The 24769-nt window shown below is 39.4% G+C and overlaps 3 protein-coding genes across 7 annotated transcripts in view; 2 read left to right on the forward strand and 1 right to left on the reverse strand.

The window, feature by feature from the left end:
* LOC146476115 (uncharacterized) overlaps positions 1-6563 on the forward strand; it is a 93015-nt gene extending 86452 nt beyond the window's left edge. Inside the window, exon 21 of one of the 2 annotated variants that reach the window (XR_014865700.1) lies at positions 5300-6563. The gene's annotated coding sequence lies outside the window, so the exon portion shown is untranslated. Of the gene's footprint in view, positions 1-5248 lie in introns of both variants that reach the window. The other variant, XR_014865699.1, reaches the window with a different exon arrangement.
* The window catches only part of LOC146476117 (uncharacterized), a 48445-nt gene extending 41882 nt beyond the window's left edge, over positions 1-6563 (forward strand). For 3 of the 4 annotated variants that reach the window (XM_085114936.1, XM_085114938.1, XM_085114937.1), the window contains 4 exons: positions 546-719; positions 1748-1891; positions 2421-2638; positions 3432-6563. In XM_085114936.1, coding sequence (XP_084971062.1) covers positions 546-719; positions 1748-1891; positions 2421-2638; positions 3432-3692 — 797 coding nt within the window. In that variant the 3' untranslated portion in view covers positions 3693-6563. The remainder of the gene's footprint in view (positions 1-545; positions 720-1747; positions 1892-2420; positions 2639-3431) is intronic. The other variant, XR_014865698.1, reaches the window with a different exon arrangement.
* Positions 4844-24563, reverse strand: LOC146476120 (uncharacterized). The gene is made up of 22 exons (XM_085114942.1): positions 24093-24563; positions 21594-21692; positions 21049-21157; positions 20211-20336; positions 19240-19265; positions 18364-18453; positions 17948-18012; positions 17552-17614; positions 17131-17185; positions 16658-16719; positions 15919-16070; positions 15007-15054; positions 14271-14335; positions 13836-13945; positions 13062-13150; positions 12262-12395; positions 11111-11175; positions 10907-11022; positions 10487-10545; positions 10287-10367; positions 9279-9375; positions 4844-8575 (listed from the first exon to the last, which is right to left on the reverse strand). The coding sequence occupies exons 1-22, from the start codon at positions 24252-24254 to the stop codon at positions 6861-6863; spliced, it is 3588 nt and encodes a 1195-aa protein (XP_084971068.1). The 5' UTR covers positions 24255-24563; the 3' UTR covers positions 4844-6860.
* Between the last annotated feature and the right edge of the window lie 206 nt (positions 24564-24769).

Consider the following 24769-nt stretch of genomic DNA (forward strand, 5'->3'; position numbering starts at 1 on the left):
CAACAATTTAATTGCAAAAGAAAAATCTCACAGTTATAAAGAATGGACTGTTTTAACGCGATATAATGTTTCCATCTTATCTCAAAAAGTTGCCTTACTTGGTACCGGTAATGAAAAATCTCGTTTGATTATTTTCCCGAGCGAGATACTTTGTTTGGAAGAATGTCAATGCGTTAAGTGCAGAGCACTATTTGGAAACAATCCAGATCGAATTGGAATTTGGAAATGTTTAGCTTTTAGAAGAGAGGAGAAAACCTGAGCGTTTTCCATCTGTATGGAAAAACCGGAGAGAATTTTCCGCCAAATGGAACAGTACAATTCTCGAGCGCCTTTCATTTGTATGCAAGAAACAGCTGTTCTATTGGGGAATGAAATGGAGCGATTCTTTGTAATCAGGAGACGAGAAATTGTAATAGTGTAGTACTCGTTCAAACGCGATGAACGTCAAAAGATACCAATATGTTGTAACATTTACGAAGGATTTTAGGTTTTTTTTCCTGGATTTATGCAATACAAGTTACGTCAGCGGCTTCTTTAACCTGCAGGTTTGGATCAACCCCTGTTAGTGGAGACCGGTACACTCTCATCTGACGATCTTCTTCTTGTTGCCCATGAGCTCGGTACCTCGTGGAAGATGCTTGGTAGAGCTCTGAGACTTCCTGAAGCTGTGCTGGAACAGATTGAAGAAGACGAGCCTAAACTCTTTGAAAAGTGCTACAGTAAGTATAAACATCACCCTAGTTATTGTTAACTGATCAAATGCCCAATTGAGTTTACGTCTCAAGGTCGTCTCAATGAATTGACGCTTGAAATCGTGCAAACAGTTGGTTCATCACCCAACGTGTTACTACTGTTAATCCAACCTACCAAAAAAGATGGCCACTGGTATATTTACCCATAATTCTTAGTGTACGCAAACCCTGAAAACGGTCATAAAAACGCACAGAGAAGTTCTAGACTTCAAACCTAGCATACGCAATGTTGTTATTACAGGGACGAATTTCGCAAAAAATTGTATGTGCCTAGTGACTATGTTAGGTTCGCAAGGTATTGTGGTAAAATGTACAGCCGCCACCTTTTTCCGTACGGTTGATTGAGTTGAAGTTTACGTAATTATTACAACCCCTGCCCCCTAGGATAAAGCTCAGTGCACTGTCCTCAAACCTCCCCCCCCCCCCCCTCCCTTTTAAACAAGGGGACATTAGCTATTCCAAAAAATAAAATGAATGGAATTTTAGGAATAAAATTTTCGCAATTTTGAATACACCTCGTAAGGTTGTCCTAACGTTCCAGAAAATCGTAACAACCTCCGGAAAATACCGTTCCATTCTGCCATACCTACTCGGGTCCAGTTTCTCCGACGTAAGGTGATTGTGTTACTTCGGTTTTCGTAGAGAAGTGAATGGAACGGGTTTTTTTCAAGTCGGTTGCAGTTGACCTGGAAACACCTTAAACTTTTCGAATTTCCAAACGGGAACGTTTGGCCGAATAGAAAACGCTGTTATGTCCTCTTTTGTTCAAACCCAAAACGCTCTTCGGTCGTATAGCATTAAATTGATGTGTGCCAGTTTTATCATCGCATCATCCGACGCATTTTGACCAATCGGTTACGAGCAAAATATTTGATGGATTATAAGAGCTGGTATTCTGATAGCAGAGAACCAGTCAGAGTGCGATGTTACTCATATACACGCACTATTAATAGAGGTAATAGGTTTAGTTTTATACCAAAACGTCTATACCCCAGGTGTTCTGAGAAAGTGGACAGAGGCTTTTGGATCTGCCGCTACATATCAATGCCTAGCACGAGCATTGCAGCATCCCATTGTGGGACTACCACGGCTCGCTGTTAAGTACTGTGACGTACACGCTTGCAGGGACACAAGTGAAGGTGAGGAGGTTTTCTGTTAGGATTAGGATTCGGTACAGTGACAACTTAACAAACTCGATAAACCGGGTTTCTTAGGAACTTTCTATTTTTAACGACACATTTCTCAAGAAATTGGCTCTTCTTTGAGTGTTTAACAGGTAAATACATTCAGATAAGAATTTCTATCTTGGCTGATTATAAATTAGAGTAACACGTTCTGTGAACAACTAAGACATTATGTTCTTGGTGGTGAAAGATTTGAACGATTACCTTTAGTCTGCATAGCGGTTGTTCTTTCTGAGAGCAAGGGAAGCTCGTGAGTGTATGGAGCTGGAGAAGGAGCAAGAGCAAATTGGGCCTTTTTTTTGTTCCTTCTCTCGGGGAGGAAATGACTGCGGCACAGGCTATCGATTTTTCAGTTGTCTTATTAGTCTCAGGCTCTGGTCTGGGTCGGGTTGTATTTACAAGAAGGCTTCCCTTCGCTTTGACAATCCACGCTATCGGTCAATACCATCCAATAACAAGTTTTCAATTTTCAATACACTTTTAGCCGTCGCAGATTCCTGTGCTCTCATGTGCAAGCCATCTGATGCACCACGTTCGAGTTACCAGGTCTTTCTTTCTTACCAGTGGCATCTGCAAGACACAGTCAAGATACTGAAAAGCAAGATTGAGGAGAGAGGGTTTCAGTGTTGGATGGACAATGGAGAGATGGGAGGTGGCGACGCACTGCTCGCTGAGATAGATGCAGGGATTCAAGCGTCCAAGGTGAGAAAAATGCTTTTGAACTTCTTAAAATTCCAGCTGTTCGTACAGTCAGCGAGAAAGACAAAAAACCTGCTATATATGGGTGTGATAATAAAATAGTACACAATCAATTTAGTTGTCGACTCTTTTTGATGCAGTCTGATCTCTCTCAGTTCCTTGTTCCTCCAGGGTTTCTAATTGCTTCATTACTTAATCAAAGATAATACCCTTTATAAGACTATTTTGTTTCTTTTTGGAGAATCTTTTTTAAGAGATCCTGCTGACAGTCAAGGTATAACCTTGGGCGAGAGAACGGATGGCAGATTCACTTATGATGGATTTTAATACGAAGAAATCGTTTGCCCACAAATTCGCTTCATCACAGTTGACATCTGACAAATATCAGGAAAAGTGTAACTGGCAGTTGATTGACAGTTGATATTTACAGTCATTTGTCGTGACCACCGTAGGGGCACAGTGGTGTAGCGGTTAACGGGTCCGACTCTCTTTTGGGCTTTAGGTCGCTATACCGGAGGGTCAAGTGGTTTGAGGTTAGGTTGGTTTTTGTCAACAGGACAAGTTGACAAGAAACTTTACTGACGCCACATCATTTCTCCTGACTACTTCTGGGGGTGACCCTGCAATGGACTAGCGTACCATCCAGGGAGAGTAGCGATAGTCCTAGTTACTTCATGCTACAGAAACAGCGTTAAGCTCCAGCCTTGTGGGCCACTTAGCTTCGTAGTGCGAAGTTACCTTTTTCGCATCCTGACCATCGAACGTTTTCTCTAATGTACCACCATTTATTGTATAGGTATTTGTGTGCTGCGTGACAGAGAAGTACATTCAATCAGACACTTGTCAGCGCGAGGCCACATTAGCCGACCGCCTCAAGAAGCCGATTATCCCTCTGTTGTTTGAAGACATCCCTTGGCCTCCAAAGGGACAACTCTCTTTGATCTTTGCAAGGCTTCTTTACATTAGGATCAAGGACAAAGGTGGTACGATTCATGCTTCAGAGTACGACCAGCTTATACAGAAGGTGCAACAGTTTGTGCAAAACTCAGAAAATTGACGTCAACAGTTTGAAATTGACCTTTGGAGCTCCGTCAACTAACAAGGATAAACGTATTTGCTTGTTTGAATCTATCTTGTTAGACCAAGAAATCTCAAAATCACACAAGTAGACGTCGGACGTTCTCCAACACTTTCTAGAATCCCGTAACTTATCAAAAGGAAACTTTTTGCGTCCAGGCAATTGGTGCCAGAAATTTATTTATCGTACTTCTTTGGTGGTTTTGATTTGTGAGGAAGGCTGGAGAGTCCAATAATGTATCAAGAAATACTCTGACGTGTGGGGACTGGTTGGATGAAACTTCCACTTAAGATAGGGTTGTACCACGTCTTTGAGCTTCAGGACGGTGCCTACTAATAAAGAAGTATTTTTGCGCGGTTTAAAATTATGCGGTGAAAGCAGATCTTAGCAAGGGCTATCGGAATCGAAAAAGAAGACTGGGGGTAAACACCTATTTTTTGTTAGAGATAATTAAGCAACAACTGTAAGGAGGTTTTTTTTTTTTTTCAAATTGAAGCTTCATTATTTCTGAAAAATGCATGGTTACCCCAAATGCAATTTTGGTTTGGATACCAAGAACGCTTGGTAAGTTCTGCTTTCTCCGCGTAATTTTAAACCGCGCAAAATATCCCCGTATTAGTAGGCACCACCTATAGGAAACCCGGGTATCTCGAGATGCGCAGAACGTATCCGCAGTAACAAAAGTAGGCACCGTCCTAACAAGAGTAGTAACAGTTGGGATATGTGTCCTCTAGACGAAGTAGCACTGAAGTGTTACATGTACATATGTAGTTGCTCTTATAGAAAATAGGTAGTTACTTTTAGAATAATACGATTTTACCAAAATACAGTCGAACCTGTTTTAAGCGACACCGTATTAAGCAGTCACCCTTTTTTAAGTGGTCAGTTGTCAGTCCCGAAAATTACGTCCTATAATTACAGTGGAACCTCTCCTTACGGACACCTCTATAATACGGACACCTCTCTATTACGGACATTTCACTTGGTCCCTGGGAGAGCGAAATCCATATGAAGACTACTTCTCTAAAACGGACACCTCTATATGTAATAAGGACACTTATTCCTGTCGCCTTAGTGTCTGTAATGAAGGGGTTCGATTCTACTGTAATTTCGACCTCTATCAAGCGGTCACCTCTATTAAGCGGTCACCCTTTACTAAGTCCCAACGAACCGTTTCTATTGCCTTGCCCCGTTTTAATTGTAAAAGAAAACCACTAAAAAAGAGTAACGAATAGCCTGTCAAGCAATTGAATCTCGAATGACCCACAATACTGACTGTGGGATCTTGGCGTTAATGTTTTATTAGTCCACTTTTAAACTGTGTTCTCCTTTGTCATACTAAAAAACTCCATTTTATCGTTGCAGTTTCTTAACCGAGTAAGTTATTTTGTGAGCGCTTTTGTGCGTAAGCCGTACATTAAGTTACCAAATGTGAAATGAAATGGCACTTTTATTGTGCTTGGTATGCATGTGTTCTGTGCAACCTGTATTAAGTGGTCACTTAGCCATTCCCCGAGGGTGATTGCTTAACACAGGTTCGACTGCATTCCCTTTGAAATTGAGAGGCATTTTCGAATAAGGCTGAGGTATAAAACAAACAAACAAACAAAAGAACAAAACAAAACCAAACAATGTCTTACAGTTCTTCACCGGAATACCAAGGAAGGAGGCGAGCGTGCGACAGGTATTTCGCCATTTTAATTGTATAAAATCATAATGTTAAAAAATGTAACTGAATCTGAATACGACAGTTTGATCGGACCTTTCTCTTCTACTTGCGGGGCAGTGAGCCGGGTAACACTTGCATGGTTTAAAGAATTATTATTATCTTTGTAATGATTTATTATAGTTGTAATATAGGTGACGAATTGTCCGTGTTTAACTTAAGTACAGACGTTTTTGAGCCACGGACGGTAGTCGGAAATTGAATTTTTTCCCTCTTTGGAGCGTTTTCACGCCACCGCGTTTGAAAAGTCAAGCCACAGTCATCAACAAGAGCTTTTCCTGTCCTTTGTAAGGAGGAAAACCACGCCAAAAAAGGAAACATGAGAACTTCCGGTTACCGCGCGTGGCTCACGAACGTCTGTACTTAAGCTCCCTATCGTTCTAATGGCTACGTAGCGCAAAGGCAGCAACAATTCCTTTATTTTGATAGCGAGCAATTTAAACTTTTTTTTGTCACCTTTCAGTTGCAGGCATTTTGTGAAATACTATAATTTACACATCAAAGTATTGTTTCACAATAATATTCCCATCAAAACAAATATGTTGCAAGTCTATGTCGGTTTGAACGCCTTGATGTTGAAATGGGTAGGGTAATCCTTGATTGAACTTAACTTTTAATCTATCTGTTGCACCTATTGCTCAATACAAAATGTAGATTTCCGTCAATGGAACTTTATTCCGCTAACATTTGGTGAAAGTTCTTGCGTGTTTGCTGTTCCGTAGTTGTGTGGCAACCTCTACTTTAAACATAACATACGGAAATATAAAAATGGTGTTCGTGATCACCCAGCCTAACGCAAGTACGCAATGCAGTTTGGAAAAAAATTGTTGTTAGCCCGACTAACAAGCGAGGTTTTATATAACTTATTGTAAGTACCTAAGAATTCTCCCAGGAGTCCACGAGTGTTTGCATAAGGCTATGTAAGCTAAAACTTTTGTGGAAGTTTTCAAAACGTTTTTATCTGTTCTTTCGCTTTCATTTGTAACTAGCGTATATGAATTGTTTAGTGATCAGTGAGTAGTACTAAATTTATAACTTTCTATGGTATGAAATTCATTTACTTCCTCTTGTAATGTGGTTATCACAGTTTATTCCATACATAAAAACAACAACAACAACAACAAACACTGAAATAAACTGCTGCTACTTTCTCAACTCCGCAAAGTTTTCGTTTTCTGTACATTAATCGATGTATCCGAATGTTAAATGGCTGCTGAAAATAGGCCATCGCCAAAAGGAGCTTGCCCTGCCTTTTATTTATTGGTTTTATTTCCTAGAGGTAGAGGTATAAAACCTAGTTTTTGTGATAATACCGGTAAATAAAATCAACTTAGGCGAGTTTGCTGTATATGTAAGTCACCAAAATCTAGTCGATCACAGTAACCCAACTGCAACTGTTCGAGACCTTAAGGTTCGGCAAGTTAGAGGCTAGTTTGAGGAATACCTTCTAACAGTTCTGGAATCTCCTCGAAACTGTATACAATCCTTGGATGGCCGTCTTCGCCTTGTACAATGAACAGTGGTGTCTCCGGCTTGTTTTGGTCACCCGCGTCTTCCTCTTCCTGTTGACCCCGAAGTTCATTTTCATCGACATCTGATATTTCAATTTCGGGAACTTCCGTTAGGTTTGCCATTTCTGTATCGGTGTCTGCTTCTTCGATGTGCAAGGTTGGAATTGTGAACTGTTGTGAGCCTTTTGTGGAGTGAACACCAGAATTACCTGGGGTATCGTTTTCGTTCACTCGGTGACGCTGGCTTCTTTCAGGATTTGTCTTGGACGCGATCATTTGGTTGCGTCCGCGTTGCTCCTCGTCATCTTCAGATTGAGCCTGCTTGATGTAAACGTGCTTATGTGATGATGAGTTTTCCATTTCTACTGCATTTTCTTTTGGAACCGTTTGACTGCCAGTTGGGATTACCGTAGCTCCACTTATTTGCCATATAGGGGGCATTACCACTTCACCTGCCCGCCTTTGACTCTGGCCCAGTTTCGGTTTCTCGTAGTATTCTTCCAGCAGTTTTGTAGGAGAGGTATCCTTTTCCTTTAAAATGGCATTCTTTGCAGCATTGGCCATATCGCTTTCTCCCGATTTCGATGGCTTGTCAATCGTAGATGGGCCGATTAAATGCTGAAGCTGTTCTGAAAGACGCCTCAGGTTGGAATCTCGGTTTTCTTTTGGTCGCTCGTTCATCCTTGGGGGCATTGCAGCCACGGATGCTCTTTTCTTTGGTGCGCCCGATTCTGCTTGCCTGAGCTTCATCAAAGACATGTCGGTCAGCATCTGTAGCTGGTCTCTCTCGCGCTCAGCTTGTTGTTGCTTCTGAGTCATTGTGGAGATCATCTCTTCCAGGCGCTCAATTTCAAATTGCGCCTCTTCTAACCTGAACTGGAACTCTTCCTTGTCCTTCAACGCCTGTTCTAAAGCTTCTCGGGTATCTTTCATCTCGTTCCTAGCGGTTTCATGATCTGACGCAAGCTGATCTCGGTGTTTCACAACTCCATTCAGTTGTGTTTTCAAGCTGTGTATCGTTCGATCACTGGTGGAAATGTACCGTTGATACTTCTCTTCGAGATGGCGAATAGAATCTCTTCGTTTCGGAGAAATCCATTCTGCTGTATCAATGTCCTTGCCAACTGTTTTCAAAGCTGCTACAAGCTCATCCCTTTCTAGGAGAGCATCGTCGAACATGGACTTTAGGTCGTGCATATTCTTCTCACTTTCATATTTGTATAGCGTATACTTTTCTTCTGTGAGTCGTTTGACTTCTTCCGCCAGATATCGGGCCTGCTCAGCCTCGGCTGCACGATCGTTGGCCTCGTTCAATCGCATCAGGAATGTCTTTGTTATCATTTCAACTTCTTTCAGACACTTTACCTCTGCCTGTTGAACTTGATCAAGGATTGTCTCTTTAACTGCTTCGGCTCGTTTCTGTAACGCTTTTGCTTTCAACGCTGTCAGCTCTGCTTGTTTAAGGCGCTCTTGGAGTTCTTCCCGAGAATAAGTCACTGTTATATCAGTGCTGTCCCAGTCCATGGCTGTTGTGTCGTCCTCAAGAAAACCCACGGTTGATTCTACTTTCTTCATCGTCGTGGGTCTGTTCGAGGAACCTGGGGCAGCTTCTTCGGCTAGTTGATCTAACAGAAAAAGACAAATGTTGGCATTAGTAAAAGTTCACTTCTTCCTGTATTGAAGGAGGTTTTGTATAGTTTATGAGCACATTAATTGAGAGGCACCTCAGTTGAAGCGAAATAATTGTATAGATGACTATTTTTTCTCTCTGACGTCGGAAGTCAAACTCGTGAGTTTTACCAACATAGAAGGAAAAATAAAGAGTTTGTTTTCTATTTTGTTGAGCGCTCTAATTAAAAATTGCGGCGTTGATGTGCATGTATAATTAATGACGCCCAACCCCATTCTGGGCACTTAAAAAAAGGTTTAGTCTTTTGATCGATGAATAGGTAAACTGTTTTCAGTGGTACAATAAAGATTAACTAGTGAATAATTATTGCCTGTTTGGGTCGGTGCTGATACAATAGTGAAGCCTTCATCATAACATATTGCTTTCGAACACGAACAGAGCACTTAAGGTCCCACGCCAGTTGAAAGCAATCAATTCAGTAACCAATAAAAATGTTCAGTTTAGAAAAAGTTATGGGGTGGTTGTTATTTGAAGGAGTAATGTCATGAATTTGTTGCCTTTTGTGTCAAACATTTTCGAGATGCAGATCTAACCCACCGATTTCATCAAAGAAACAACAGGAGAACTTGAAATCAATCGTCACAATTATTGTACGGTGCGATACACAAAAGCAGCTCCTATCAGTAGCATGACCTTACCTTCCAAAGAATGGGAAGAACAGCTTGGGGTAGACGAACCAACTTTCATTGAGACTTGATCCCGAAGCTCTTGAAAGGTAGGGCGTGAGTTTGGGTCCTAAATGAAAACGTGATAAAAGTTCATGCTACGTTCAACAAGAATGACGCAGACTTTGCGAAGACCCGACTAGTATAGCATTGGTTTTACCCAACTGTTATCGCGGATTGTGTAATTTCAGTTGGTTAGGTTGCATTTTTTGCTGTTGTCAATAATGTTAACTTTTTTCAGGTGTTTCCCTATTTTTACTTTCGGTATGCCCGGTTTTCTACCATTCACAGAATGCAACATCTTTATTCTTAATTTGATCCACAGGATCCAAGATGCACGGCTTTATTATTTATTTAAATCCATTTATCACTACATAACCATCGTGACACATAGGCGGTGCTTATTTTGTTCTTGTCGACTAATGAAGTTTTGACAGAAAAAATACCTCACCTCTGACGTGGTTTTATTTTCATAGATTTGTTTGATTATATTCCAAAATTGGACATCGGTTAATATCGGGAAAGTAAAACCAGACACAGAACTGAGAAATTATTTATTTCCTGAATTAAGCTGGCAAAACTCCTTTATATAGGATCGAGTTACAACTAAACAACGCATGCAACATTACGGACAAGACTCGTTGGCCGTTTGTTTTTTGGCTTTCATGTTTGTGTCTGCGCCGAACCAAAGTTAATGTTCGAGAATGGTTATGAAGCCAAACAAGTTTCTTTGTGACATGTTTTTGTTAACATTTTTGGCCTTGACCGTGCACAAACCACAAAAGATTTTGAAATGTGTTGGAGCAACTGGTCAATAGAAGCGTTCCTTTTAAAATATTCAGCTGTAGTGTGGACGTTAAAACAATGGATTGTGCATGGTCGCGGCCCCGCTTCCAACCTAAATTGCAGCACCATTCTTATCAACTTTGAACATGGCAAGGTTTCATAACCAGTCCCTCAATTAACTATGGTGGAACATACCTTTTGCAAGCACAGCATAATGTAATCTACGAAACAGGCAAGGTGATCCATTGTTTCATTTGCCTGATTGTAATTTAAAACCTGAAAAAAGTAAAGCAAATTTTAAGAATACCATTCAGTACTTGCTTTCCAACATAAGACGTTTTGAATTAGAGCTAATTAGCCAAGGAAATTACTGTGACTTCAAGGATTCAGCATACCTGTTCTAAGTTTGTGATAGGCTTCTCACCCACAGTAACAACAGCAAAGATAAACAAACCTGAAAAATGTCGGAATTTGGCAGAGTCAGCGTCACAATTATGACTGATGAATTGTGTTGTAATTGGTCAAGAATAGAGATGCAGTGTGTGTTGTCATTTTGTGCAGAGTGGAATTTTAAAGTCAATCGTGATATGCAGCTTGCCACCCTCCATATCTGGTTGCTGCCGTGGCTCTTTCAAGACAAGATGGTGGTAATTTCTTTTGGATTTTTGGTGGATGAAGAACTTCAAAGAAATCCTCTGTCGGATCTTAAACAAATTTTGTTACGACAAGTATTGAAATACAAGGTATCTCAGTGTGGCGAACCCAGAAAGTATTGCTTTTGTTTCAGTGTCGTTAATAATCCCTTTACAGCTTACCAAACGCCCAAACATCAGACGACAACGCTCCCACAGAGTGACGAAGCTCAGGAGCTGGAATAGCCACCTTGTTCTTGTAAGCTACATCCAACATCGCCTGTGTGCACCAGGGAGATCTGGATTCATTGAAAACGAATGTTAATTAACAGTGAATTTATTAAAAGTGACGTCTTTCTATAAAAAAAGGGCCTCTACGAAACTTACCTTGCACAATGAAAGCCTGAAACTTTTATTAGTCCTTTCTCTCCTACAAGACAATTCTTGGGCACCTAACAAAGGAAAATATCCTCAAGGGTTTGTCAACAAACTTTGCACTTGTTGTTTATTGTCGAGGTAGAATTCCACTAAGTGACGGAGGGGGGCAGCCACAGACGAAAAAAGACCGATATAGACTTGATATAGTTAACCCTTTCCCTGCTAAGTTTTTTTGGCCCGTTGTTCCAAAACGGTAAAGAAAAACCCAGCTTGCTATTGTAATAGACCGTTTAAAAGGTCTCGATGAGTGTAATTCATTTCTGAAATCAAGATAACTGAAGGAAGTTAGGTCTTTGATAGAAATGGTTTTAAAAGGACAAAAAAAAAAAGTACAAAATTTCATTGATCGACTCATGTGATAGGTATACCTTAAAACTGTAGCTTAACAGGGATTCTAATGTAATAGGGATTGTAAACGAATAGGGATTAGAATGATCTAGTGACCGACTATTAGGCAAACTCGAAAACTGATTGACTGCGCAGTGGCGGTCTAATTTTCGATAGACTGGCCTGGGAGAGAGAACGAAGAAAGCTGACGAACTTTCAAACCTTCAAGTATCTACGTAAATTATGGTCATCCAAGTGACATTGACTGACGTTTCGACAACCTGAGTGGAAGTACAGTCATCATCAGAGTCAAGTAAATTGTGGAACGTTAGTAGATGGTATAAATGTCTCTTGTAGTTGACCTGATTGGTCAACGACATCGACTCTGAAGATGACTTCCACTCAGGGTGTCAAAACACTCACCCGAATGATCATAATTTACGTACTTATGGCATGACTCCTGGGTTCAAACCATTTTTAGCTTCAACTATCTGTCAATAAATACCTACTTTTACTGAATTTCTTTGGTGAATGGATCGGCCACTGGGCTAGAGTGAAACAATCAAAAGGCTCGAACTTGCCGTGTAATTGTTCTTTTTGTTAAATAGGGTACAAGAAGAGTCGGTGATCGGAGCAAAGCGAACAAGATTCTCATAGCTCGCCCTCTTGTAACGGAATTCTAGAGCCTTTACACCACAACGGAACCTGTTAACAGCTTATCAATTACCTAGTCTCGCTTTTCTCTTAACATTTGACAGTTTCATTTGACTTACCAATTCTCTATGCTCTACAGAACACTCATGGAGATAGACCATTCCATTGAGAACGTGATTCAGGATATTTCCTAACTCAGTAGGATGGGACAAAAGGAGAGAACAGTTTCTCTTGAGGTAATCTGATAGGTCCCCTGTTAGCGTAAAGAAGGCTAAGTCAATTGAACGTTTTGCCGTAGCAGTCATTCGGTTACATTCTATTTTAAAGTGCGGCAGGTTGGACTAGATGGCCATGTTTCACAAATCTCGTCAGTCTTGTTCCAAGGGCTCTCTCTTCAATTCCCTTGGTCTAGGGAAGAAGAGAGATACTTGAGGAAAAGGTTGCCACATTGGAAGGTCTGGGGAATGCCGTTTTTGCATTTCCAGAATGTTTTCTCACAACGGTTAGGCTTATTCTAGCTGTTTTTTTACTTTTTTTCTAATTTTAAATCGTCTCAAATGGTGAAGTATGGTTTGCTTGCATTACTGAGGTGCGTATAGGGTTACTTGTAATAATTTTAGCACAGTTCTGACAAAATGCACCAGCAAATGGGCCCTTTGCAGCTAACGGTCACGTGGCGCAAAAAAAAAAAAACCACTTTGCTGGAGACCAAGCTACGCACTGGGACATCCAAAACAAAGCGACTTCATCCAGTCAATTTGCACTTTCTTTGTTTTCGATGTTCCACTGCGTAGCTTGCTCTCCAGCAAGGTGTTTTTTTGTACCATGGACCGTTAGCTGCAAAGGGCCCGTTCTTCTTGATATGGTGCCTTCTCTTAACGACACAAAGTAAAACAAAAAACAAAACCTATGCTATTACCATTGGGCAGATTTTCTTGAACCATAAAGTTTCGAGGTCCTTTTAATCCAATCCCGTGTAGACGCGCCACATTGTCGTGGTTTAAGGTCCTGTAAATTGGTAAGGGAAATTTTTGAAAAGAACAAACAAAATATATAAAAACATACATGTAAACCGGCATATGGTTGGGATGTCTAGAATAATTGACCTGGAAGTACCGACGACGTATGGCTGACTTCTATTGAATCAGTACCCCTATTTGTGTTGGTGAGTCGATATAAGCCTGTACGTATGCCATCCCTTAAAATAAACGCAAACGTAAAAGAAATCGAAATCTGATCATGCCCTTGTCAAAATTCAATTTGCTTTACCAAGAGTTTGAGAAGAAAAACATGAAACGGGCCTTTTAACCGAGAATATTGGGCGCGCCGAGCGTAATTATCCGAGGCCGATGTATCTATTAAATGAAGTGAATCTTACTTACCACGGGTTGAGCATGAAAGGTTAAAAATATGACACTAAATGGTATCTTTTATCTTTCAACCGAGTGATAACAGTAACGTTATTGATTAAAGTCTCAATGTGGTAAGCCGACAAACTATAGCCATGTGCTGATCTTTGTCTGCCAACGACCTCTTAGATAAAGACACCGCTCTAGTGTTACAACAACTGTCTCTGCTTTAAAGCTCCTCTTCATTCAGTTTCTCTACAAGACTTGCAATTTGTACTTCTCATATTGTTTGATTTAGACCTAGAAGGCTGGTTTATTTTAAGGGCAATTTCTTTTGTACTCACATCATTAACCTTGACTGGTTGCTAAACGTTTCTTTCAGGATATCGGAGCTCCCCTCTTGCAGAATATGGATCAAAGCGTTCTTGTTGCGAAACTTGCCGTTAATGACGCTCTGCAAGGTAAAGGTTTCGTTTTTACGCATCAGCCAGAGGTGAGTGGGGGAATGGTATAGAACTATTGAATGTTTGTCAGTGTTAGTGACAAACTGCGGCACTCTGATTTTGAACCAACTCCTTTTTTGACTAGACCCTTTTAAACTTGCTCCTTTACCTTGTTTAAGGGTCAATTCTTTGCGAAAGATTGAACATAGTGGACTGAAAGAATACTTGATTTTCACAAGGCAATAAAAAGGAAATAATGTACCTTGATAACTTTGACACATCCTGTATTTAAACTAAAGAGTTGTTTTTCGTTGACGCATTAAGAAAAACTCCTACCCACGGCAGGCCTGAGCCATTCTCTTCTCTTGTTTCAATCTCTGTCCAATCCACCTTCCAGATTTCTAAAACACACAAAAATCATCCTTTGCCATCATTAATTTTTCAAGTAGAAGAGCGAGATGGAATCATCTTCTCTTGTGCATGGGAAGACAATTTAATTTCACATTACTTTTTTACTTTGTATATAGTTTGGTGGCAAAATCTAGACATTTTAGGTGCACTGCGGAGGTTGCACAGAAAGATCGTCCGTCGGATAGGTTCAGTATATTTAATTTCAATAAGTCGGTAGATTAAAAAAAAAAACGAATCAAAGGTGAAAGAATAGTGCAAATAAAGAAATACACGCTAATTTCATCAAAATGTCAATCGCTTATACTAAACGCAGTTTAAATTTCTATTATTATTTATTTTTCTTTTGATAGGAAAATGTTTCTACACTGCGAAACGAAAAAAGTCCGCAAAAAGCCTGGAAAACGTAACATTTTTCTGACCTTCTCATTAAGGGTACTTGGCTTAGCCCAGGAGAACCAATTACAGTGAGTCTCGCCTAACCAATCTATAGCGCAACGTAAAGCACTTTAAAATATCCAACAACTGTTATTTTCATTTTCTCGTAACTTGGCCCACGGAAGATGTCGTTAGCCTCAAACATTTCTCGCTTTTGTTCTTGTTCCCAGTATTTTACTTTTCATAGCTCAGAGTAGGTGTATGCCTTCATAATAAATATCCATACCATCTGCGTTCTTGAGTGTGGGGTACTTCTCCAGAGTAATTCCTAGAGCTGTAAAAACACCAATAATATTATTGTGTTGTCACCATTCTTTATTAAACAGCTAGGATGAGCGCAGTTACTCGATAAGGCTACAATGGAGTCTGTTCCACTTGATCAAAGCTCGGGTTGGAGTTAACCATTTTTCTTGCCTTTTTCGCGAATTGGCGTCAAGAAAATGGGTATATAGATCTACGGTGTTAACTGTAACTGTAAATTTAACGTCAGATTTTTGGCGACGGAAATTGCACTAACGGTGCATACACTGTAAATTCGACTGTTTGGTCAACTATGGGCATTTTCCATCTGTCCGCACTTGCAGGCCAGACTTGCAGTGGGACGTTTTGAAGGACTGGGTCTGTAAATACTTTATACTGGCATGATATTCATTCCTTCCTTCCTTCCTTCCTTCCTTCCACCAACTGGCACCTTCCGTTTGCAAAAACAGGCCCATATGGCCGGCCAGTCCTCCAAAGTAGAAAGCCCTTAAAGTTGACCAAATTAAACAGTAGAAATAGTTATATATGTATGTAACACGCTAGTTGTTTGTGATTGGTGTGTTTCGATCCTCGCTGTGGTTGTTGACGATTAGAGAATTTTGATATTTTTGGTTCAGAGTAGAAATTTTCCCTCAGTATCCACACTGGTACCAATCGCCCGCGCGTTGTTTGATAGAAGCCATCCATGCAGGCTCTAGAAATTTCAAGTCTGTTAACCCTATCCCTGTTCAAGTTATGAGGGTGAAGTCTATGTGAATCCATATCAAAGTGAATCATTGCCGCAAATAATGCATCACTTTAAACCCGGACGATGAAAAATAGTCACTTCTTTCATGACATTTACTATAATGTTAGCACGTACTGATTTTCTACATACTCGCATGTTGTTTACACTGGTCCAGTAGCTGTTGTATGCTGTCAAACTGCAGAAAGTTTGCATAAGACACCGCGTCTGACTCATCCTTTACTCGATACTTCTGGGTTGTTTCATCCAGAAGGACTTCTATATGCTTTACTGTTCTGTCCGTCCTATAATCGTAAAAAAAAAGGCAAACGAAATTTGATTTTCTCACATTTGCTTTATTAGTATTACAAGATAAAAAAAAAATACAAAAAAGATAGAAAATGGGAATAGGATCGCGGAGATCGAGTTTGAGACCTAGAATCTCGGAAAATCATCTGTTGCTGGGACTTCAAGATGAATTATATGCATTATAGGAGATGGTGAATACACACTCTCCCTTCAAGAAACATGCCACTTGAGAACACAACCAAACAACTCCAAAAGATACTACTGAGAACGAAAATGAATGTAGAATACAACGGCTGGAATGTCAATCCAATATCTATGCCATTTCAATCGATACTGTTTATTTGTTGGTTTATTTTCTTGATTGTTCCTTGACAGCTCTAATGCAATCTATATTATTAATGTCTGATTTTCTAGAAAGGACACCGGGATAAGGATTCATTTCTTCGAGGCGATGCACTAAATCCAGTAATTTCTAACGTTACTTCTTTAATTCCACTGTTAGCTAGTCTTCCAGGCGGGCTATTTAACTTTCATTTTGTTGAGATCTGGAAATTGTTAAAAGAGGATTGAAATTTAGACTCACCTGAAAGAAAGAATGGTTCTTGTCCCCTGGCCGCTTGTTCTTAAGATAAAACAGCCTGGTACCTAGAAAAAGTTTACAGCAAAACGTAACATATACCTCTAAAAAGACCAAAGAATAACCTATGGTCAATATGAAATCAAAATTCTCAACTCAAAGGCTTTAAAAGGCGGAACAAAGGCTTTATTTTTGGGTTTCCTTTCTTTAGATCAAAGTTTCATCTGCTGTAACTAAAAGAAGAAGGAATTTTGGTATAGTAGAATATCTATGCATTTCACGTGGCGTGGATGTAATCCTTATCATCTTGACTCGAGAGCGAGAACGTGTCGAGAATAAACATGGTTTCAGTATGTGTAACGGCTGATTATGTCGTAGTCCGATTCGAGGAAAAATGTCTTCAGTGACGGTCCGTGAGTTAGAAGCCTTTTTTATCTTTCAGTAGAAGCTATTTCAGATTAGTTGGTTCATTTCCGTACCTGATCTCTGAGGATAGCTGCTGTAATAGTCGTGGGAATCTCATCAAAAAACCATCTGTGAAGTAGAATTCGTGAAAACGTGGTTACCTTAACGTGGGTTGTTGAGCCACATCTTTCTTCTTTAACGACTGATCTAAACATTTACGATGATGCTTTCTTTATCACTAAATTAAGTGAGTAACGAGTATTTTTATAACTGATCTAAAAACTTGAAGAAATGATCTTATACCAAAAGTTAAAACCAAATTTAGCCTAGATTTTCAGAACTAGAAATATTTATTTAAATTCATAATGAAAACCAAAAAGCCTCAGAGCAAGATAAAAAGTACTTCGCTCAATTTAGCCTGACCATTTCAATCCAGTTCAAAGAGTGTGATAATGACGAGTCACTTAAACGAAATGCAGAAAAATGTATACTTACGGTTCTTCCTTGAGATCTTTTAGTTTCACAAGATCCTTTGGAATGTATCCGTATCCACTTGTCCTACAAAATTAAAATAAAAGCAGCTGGCAATTCATGGTCTAACTGCTCCCAAAAGGTACATTGTACCGAAACTTAAAAGCTTCAAAGTTCCGGCATTAAATAGAGGCGATTTTGCAGTTCTCATGAGGTCTCACGTGATTGGCTTACAACCCTTCTAGAAAACAATAAAACTGAAACAACAGAACAATACCCCCAACCGTGAAAACAATAGCCACTGCTACCCAATTAAAACAATTTAATACAGTCAAGCTTACGAAGGCTGATACAGTACTATTGAATAAAGAGGACTCTACTTAGGCCATTTAAATCTTAACGAAAGTGAAAATTACTTACGATGTTGTGGAGAATGCTTTCCATTCCATACTGCCAGAAGCATCGGAGACTGTCAAGTGATCACCCTAAAATAACAATGAATGAAAAGGCAATTGACGATCGAGAAGCATTTCATGTCATAAACATTAATCATGATAACATGAGCCCATGCAGGAGTGTGAGTTAATAAGTATAGCTTCTTTTTCTTACACCCACGTTCCTCCAGACCGGGGCCGATGAACATTTGTACGAGAGAAAAAGTGAATGGATTTAAACCCATTCGGAGCTAGTTCTCTGTATTTGCATCACGCATACCTACTAACGACAGTAGCTTTACAAACTAGCCAACATCTTTAAATAATCTCATTCATTACTTAAATTGACAAGTTGTTACTGTAAAATTTTAATTTTAGCGTCTTATTCTATAGCTCTCTTACCGTGTTAAAAGGAAGGCTCCCTGGCATGTCAGAATAATGCGACTCACGAGCAACCACACCAAAGCCACTAAAGGCGATAGCATGTGATAACTGGTACAATTAAGAAAGAAGGAAAGAAACAACGGTATTAAGTTTAAAAAGATACTACATTTAGTCTGAATTAAAATTAGAGAATTATTCAGAAGTGTGGGGAGACATAAGTTTCTCTTCGGATCAGATTCAACTGGGGATGAACATAACAGATGGGAAATTCTCTATGACAGGATTAAGCACTAGTGTATCATTTTGTTTATTCCCATGTACCATATACTATATGATAAGGTTTGGCCGTCAATTTTTGGAATATCGTCTACCAGAAACTGTCCAGCAGATGCTCTCTGCTGAACAGTTTGACATTTGTATGTAAATTTGAATTCGATCAGATGTGCTCGCTTTTAACATTAGTGTTTACAGTGTGTTTCACACAGTTTTATACTTTTGAAAAACGTCTCATACGCAAACAATTAAATGAAGTTAATCATCAACCTTAGGGGAGCAGGGATCGCACAAAGGAGAGAGCACTCGCCTCCCACCAATGTGGCCCGGATTCGATTCCCGGACTCGGCGTCATATGTGGATTGAGTTTGTTGTCGGTTGTCGTGCTTGCTCCGAGAGGTTTTCCCCGGGTACTCCGGTTTTGTCCTCTTCTCAAAAACCCAAATTTCCAAATTTTAATTCGATCTGGATTATTGTCAAGCACGTTATCATAATCCTCAGCCTCGGAAGATTGCTCAAGCACTCTACGTGTTATTGACATAAAATAAATCACTTTACTTTACTTTTAACTTCTTTATTAATTCTCCATTTCTATCTCATCATTTCAATAAATATAAATACCTTGTGTCTTTTAAACTCAGGAATACCTGTCGGTGCAAAAGGGGAACCGAAGTAAGATAAATTACATGCGTGCAAACATTCTTATTGAGTCAGGTGTCTCTCATTCAAAAGATCGCCTAAACAGCATAACGGGTGCGCAACTCAAATAAAGAGAGGTAGGGGAGATACCGGTTGTTTAGCGATGGATTGCCAAAGGAAATGAAGAGTCGTTCTTTCAATAGTTTTATGTTCAAGATGCAATAATGGAAGATAAGCTATAGCATCATTTACACTGGAACTTCAGAGAGACGTTCACTGCAGGACTAAGCTATGGCCAGATACACCCGAGTGTCCTTATCCTGATGGTTCCAAGAGTTTGCACGTCGGATTTTGCTCGTTCCTAGGCAGCGAATTGTCCATCATAACACACACTCAGGGTGTGTATTTTTTATATTTTAGAAAGGATTTATTCCATTTTGGGTACAAAACGGACTAAATACAAACTAGGCTTGTGTCTCGGGTTGCGTTCTTATTGCATAAGACGCATTAATTCCTCCACCAAGGAGTATATTAAATAGATAAAAGTTTTGACATAATCTTAGGGGTAACGAAGGAGTAGACCTTCCTTTCTCTTACTAAAGGCTGCTTCCTCGCCCTCATTCCGCGACACAAACTGCAGTAAAAAGCGTGCTACAGGGATTCTTCTTTGAGAAATAGAAATCTGGGTCCAAAACGTATGCTGATCCTATGTTAGCGTAATCCCGTGCTTTTAATTGATTACGTTATGTGGCGCGTTCTTGGACCCACTTTATTCGACCTTTGCAGTATCTGTATACTGGTCCCTAAGGTTGGCTCTGTGAAAAGAGTTGTGTCTAACCTATACTGAACTGATTTCAACTGATATCTAACTCTGACAAAGAGTTGTTTACAACAGTAGGCGAGATTAGACAGAACTAGCATCGCGATCTATGTCTTCCAGTTACAGTACCTACCATAAATTGTGCATGGTTTGCACCCTGGAGAGCTCCGGAACGTCACAGCTTTACAACATGACCACGACTTCCCCGTAAAGCGACCGGAGTGGTACTGAGCCAGGCTGACTGGGTTATCTAGACAAGCTAATAATTCATCGAGTTTATATTACAACGGAGAACAGACGTCGCGTAGCCTTAAGAGGAACTTCGATGAATCAGACTGAGTGATCAGCCGACGTTGCACCGTTCTTTAAACCATCACCACTTTATTTAAACCCGACTTAACTGGAGCCCCTGAGCTGTTCTAGAAAATTTACTATCAGAGTTGGAGCCTATGCCCCCTGGGCCATCCCTTGAAATTTGTTGTTTCCAATCACCCTCCCTCACTCTTGTTAAAGTGGTCGGCTGGTTGTTTGAAAAAAAGGAAACACCGACAAATTTACGAATAAACCATTCTAAGTGAGCTAAGGTTTCAATTTGGTCGTGGCTATCATATTTACGTGTCGTGCCTCAACCGCCACCACTTAAGTTTGCACGAGGAGGAAGAGTGAAGGGATTTTTCCTCCTTTCGTCGCACGATATCACGCCTTGCAGTATAGTCAGTCTTGTACTATTCTAAAGTTTCCGGAGAGTGATGAGCTGGCTGTGAACTAATCTTAACTTGTTTATTTTCTTTTTAAGCTCAGCTTTGTGCCTTTCAACCTCGGCTACGACAGTCTTGCCACTTAAAATTGAGGGATAGTATGTGGAAGCCACGTTTTAATAAAAAGCAATGCTGTGCTATAGTGTCAGATTACTGTCCGAGTTCGTTTCCATTTAGAACTGATTGCACAATTATATAGGCCTTTCTACTTACCTAATCTTAGCGAACACAGCCAGGATTCAAACTCCTCCACTTCATAAGCGGATAGATAAACAGTTCGAGTGTTGGAATTGTCTTTCTTAGTGCGACAATGATATGTTATCTGAAAGAGATAGGACACAAATGAAACAACTGCACTGGTTTTTATATACGTGGTTCATCCATTCCAAACCTCTGTTGATCGCCATTAATAAATTTGTTGACTCTAGCAGACTGACAAGCTTTAAAGTCCTTTAAACAAAGTTTCATCAGGAAAAATCACTATTCTTTTTTATTTCCAATTCGTTTACCATTAATTTACATGATCAGAATAAAAACTGTAACGTTTTCCGCACTAGGCCGAGTCGAGGGGAAGTACGACGTAAGATAAGAGTTCCCATGCCATTTCTTCTCTAGCGACGTGAAAGCACCCCCAAAATAGAGAAAGCCTAAGAGAACGCCCCAGTATTCGTTTCCCTCTAAATCAGATTTCCTAATTTCAAAACTCATTGATACAATCTATTTAACGTAGACTAAGAAACATACAGGGACGAACCGACCTGAAAACAGAGCACCTGTCCAAAGGCGCCATCATCCACTTCTTCTACTGATTGGATGTTTATAATGTCGGTGAAAAATTCCGGCTTTTCTCCTTTCGTCTGTGCAAATGAAAAACTACACATTTAGGATTAAAGAAATAAGGGAGGAAAAACATTTTCCATTATAACAAAGGAAAGAAAAACATTCCATGCTTCATCTTCAGAAAAGTAAATAAAAAAAGCAGAGAGAGAAATGTAATGTTTATCTTGTCACGAGCGTTAGACAAAGCCGAAAAATAAAGTCTCTCCTCTATGTATTATCAAAAGGGACAAATAATGTAAAAAAAGAAGTGTTTTCAGAGTTTCAAAGTTGCTTCAAATAGAGGTTTACCTCGATTACTGCGACTTTGGTCATATCAAAACAATCAATCAATCTTTGTTTTATAGTTACCAATTTTTTTAAGCTAAAGATCGAAAGTTATTGCATTTTAAATTATAATAAATAAATAAATAAATAAATAAATAAATAAATAATTAAATAAATAGACATGTGTATGATATACACCAGCAATTTTGAGAAAAGAAGTAGTTAATTAATTATTGAATAATATTGAAATAGTTTTTGAAATCAGCTGAGCAGGCGTGTCAACATAGGTGTCATGTAAGAAACCAGTTTAACAAATCGAACTTCGTGCAACTTTATCCGTTAAAATTATGTTTTGATGGTAGAAAAGAAGGAGAGAAACGTAGGCAGTGGCCATTGTTTCTTTTCTTTTACAGTCAATTCACGTGACCAGTATTTTTGAAATTTGAATGGAAAAGGAGGCTATTTTGAACATCGCCAACGAGATTTCAGAGTTCCCGTAGAAATTTCCCTAGTTTGTTGACGGTATAAAGCTTTGAATTTTTCTTTACATTGCAGCATTAAGTATTTCAAGAATAACAATTGTTTCCCAAGTATTTTGAATCTTTTTTTTTGTTAAAAATTCTTTTTTGGAAAAATTTCCTGTGAGATGTTCAAGATTCCATTCACATATCGGACATTACAAAGAGAAATTCGAATATTCATTTTATTCTCGGAAATACTGGTCACACGTGACGTGAATTCACTGTAATATTATCAGAGACATTAAATCTTCTTTATAGCGGATTCCAGAATAATAGCAGGCTTAAGTAATTTTTATAATCCCTTTTATGACACTTTTGAGATCTTAGCACTAACAAGAATAATAATAATCGGCTAAGTCCCTCGGACAACCACACTGATTGGAAATGAAATACACTATACTGGACACGAGAATCGTATAAAAATATTCTGTCTTTGAGGAATTTGAGGATAGGAAGAGCTGACAAAGACTAGTTACCTCACTTCACAGATTCCTAAAGTTCTTTAACCCTTTAAGCCCCAGTGGTGACGAACATCTATTTTCTCCTTACAGTGTTGCTGCTTGATTAAACATTTAAATCAGGGGAATAAAGAAAATAATCACCAAAGATGAAATGCCTCGATTTTTTGACAAAATCTCCTAACTAATAGTATGAGAAATGTATGGAGGACAGTGAGGAGAATGTACATCAGTGTTGATACTGGAGCAGAAAGGGTTTAACCTACGCAAACTATAATCGTCTTCCCAGTGTTGGTTCGCACCTGATTATCCATAATTAAAATATCCTTTTGCAAACCGGTCTGCGTATTATGTTATAGGATAATCGTAATAGCAAGTCAAAGGACTTAATTTAAGCAAACGTTTTTGCTGCGTTGTATTGGCTAACAACGTAATCACTACGCCATTGGCACTACAATAGCAAGATAAAAACTAGAAAATGTTTGATTTTTCTTTTTCTGCGCAGTTCTTGGGCAATTGTCAGTTTTCTCGGCCAGTTTTTCGTGTCATCGTCTCACTAATACTCTTCAATTTACCTCGGTTATTGTTTATCGAATGTTTATTCACCAAACATTGACAACCGTCGTATCCGCTTTGATAATCCGCTTACTTGGCATTGATTGAGTGGAATTCGGTAAAGAAGTTTGATTAAAAAGTCAGATGCATGCAATGAATTTTCAGAAAGTCAATAGTGCTGTTAAGACGTGATGTATTCCAAGAAGTAAAGGCAATTCTGGGATGAGCCTATTTAACCATTAGTTCGTACATATGTGTTGCTACCTACTCAGGCTAGTAAAGAGAAGTTAACGTAACCGTTGTATACTCAGAAGCCTTGTGGGGGCTAGTTACGAAGGCAAGATAAAATAGGATTCATCTGGATCTAAGCTATCGTTTGCGTTCATTTATGTTATGTCTATTATGAACGAGCTTAAGGTCCAATCGCTCCGGCCTCAGATATTTCCTACAATAAATTGGGAGCCGTAAAGAGCTTAAATTAAAGCTGACCTCTGTGGTAGAGAATTCTAGAATCAAATTAAGACAGAAAAAATAGTCATTGAGTTGCAATTAATTCATTGATGTCCATTTTAACATCATTTTAGCAGTTATAACCTCATTAGTAACTGTTAAGACTTACCCATTGTGCCGAGCTGTGATAATACTCAAACGAAACTTCAGTCAAAACTCCAAACACTCCTTCGAACAGCGACTTGGCAAGAAAACTGCGTCTCTTAGTCTTGCGCACCAGAATATTTCCGCAAAACTTGGCGGTTTCTTTTTTGTTCTTTGCGGGTTCCATAACTGGATCAAGCGCTTGCTCAATTCGTAAATGACTTCGCAAACTCCTTGTTCGTCAGTTTACATAATTTGCAAAGTTGAAATTGTCTTCCGTTAGCTCTGTAAGTTTGATCACTCTGCAAATGCCTTCGGCGATGCAGTTGACGGTTGTGTGTGATGAAAATGCAAAGCTCTGAAGATTAACGTTCGTAACAGAGTTCCAAGATCAAAGTTTTCTTTTAGCTATAACAGTGTATCGCTTAAGGATTCATCGGTCTCAAAACGCTTCGAGACGATACCACATTTTTTTCTTACACGTCTGTCAACTAAGCGTCTAAATTAGGTCGTATATTGCCAATAACTTTGATATACGCATCTTAAGTCTCAGAAAATTGACACATGCCACACAAGTTAGTTTGTTTTGGGTAGAGCATTTTTTTTCTTGAGGGAAAAATCTGTCTAAAGAGGAAGAGGAATGTGTACACTGCGCATACTTCCGTAGTCACGAAGCGCGACATCACGTAACGAATGGTAATG

The sequence above is a fragment of the Pavona decussata genome, unplaced genomic scaffold (assembly GCF_977016875.1).
Source record: "Pavona decussata unplaced genomic scaffold, jaPavDecu1.1 SCAFFOLD_79, whole genome shotgun sequence".
In the NCBI taxonomy this organism is placed as follows: Eukaryota; Metazoa; Cnidaria; class Anthozoa; order Scleractinia; family Agariciidae; genus Pavona; species Pavona decussata.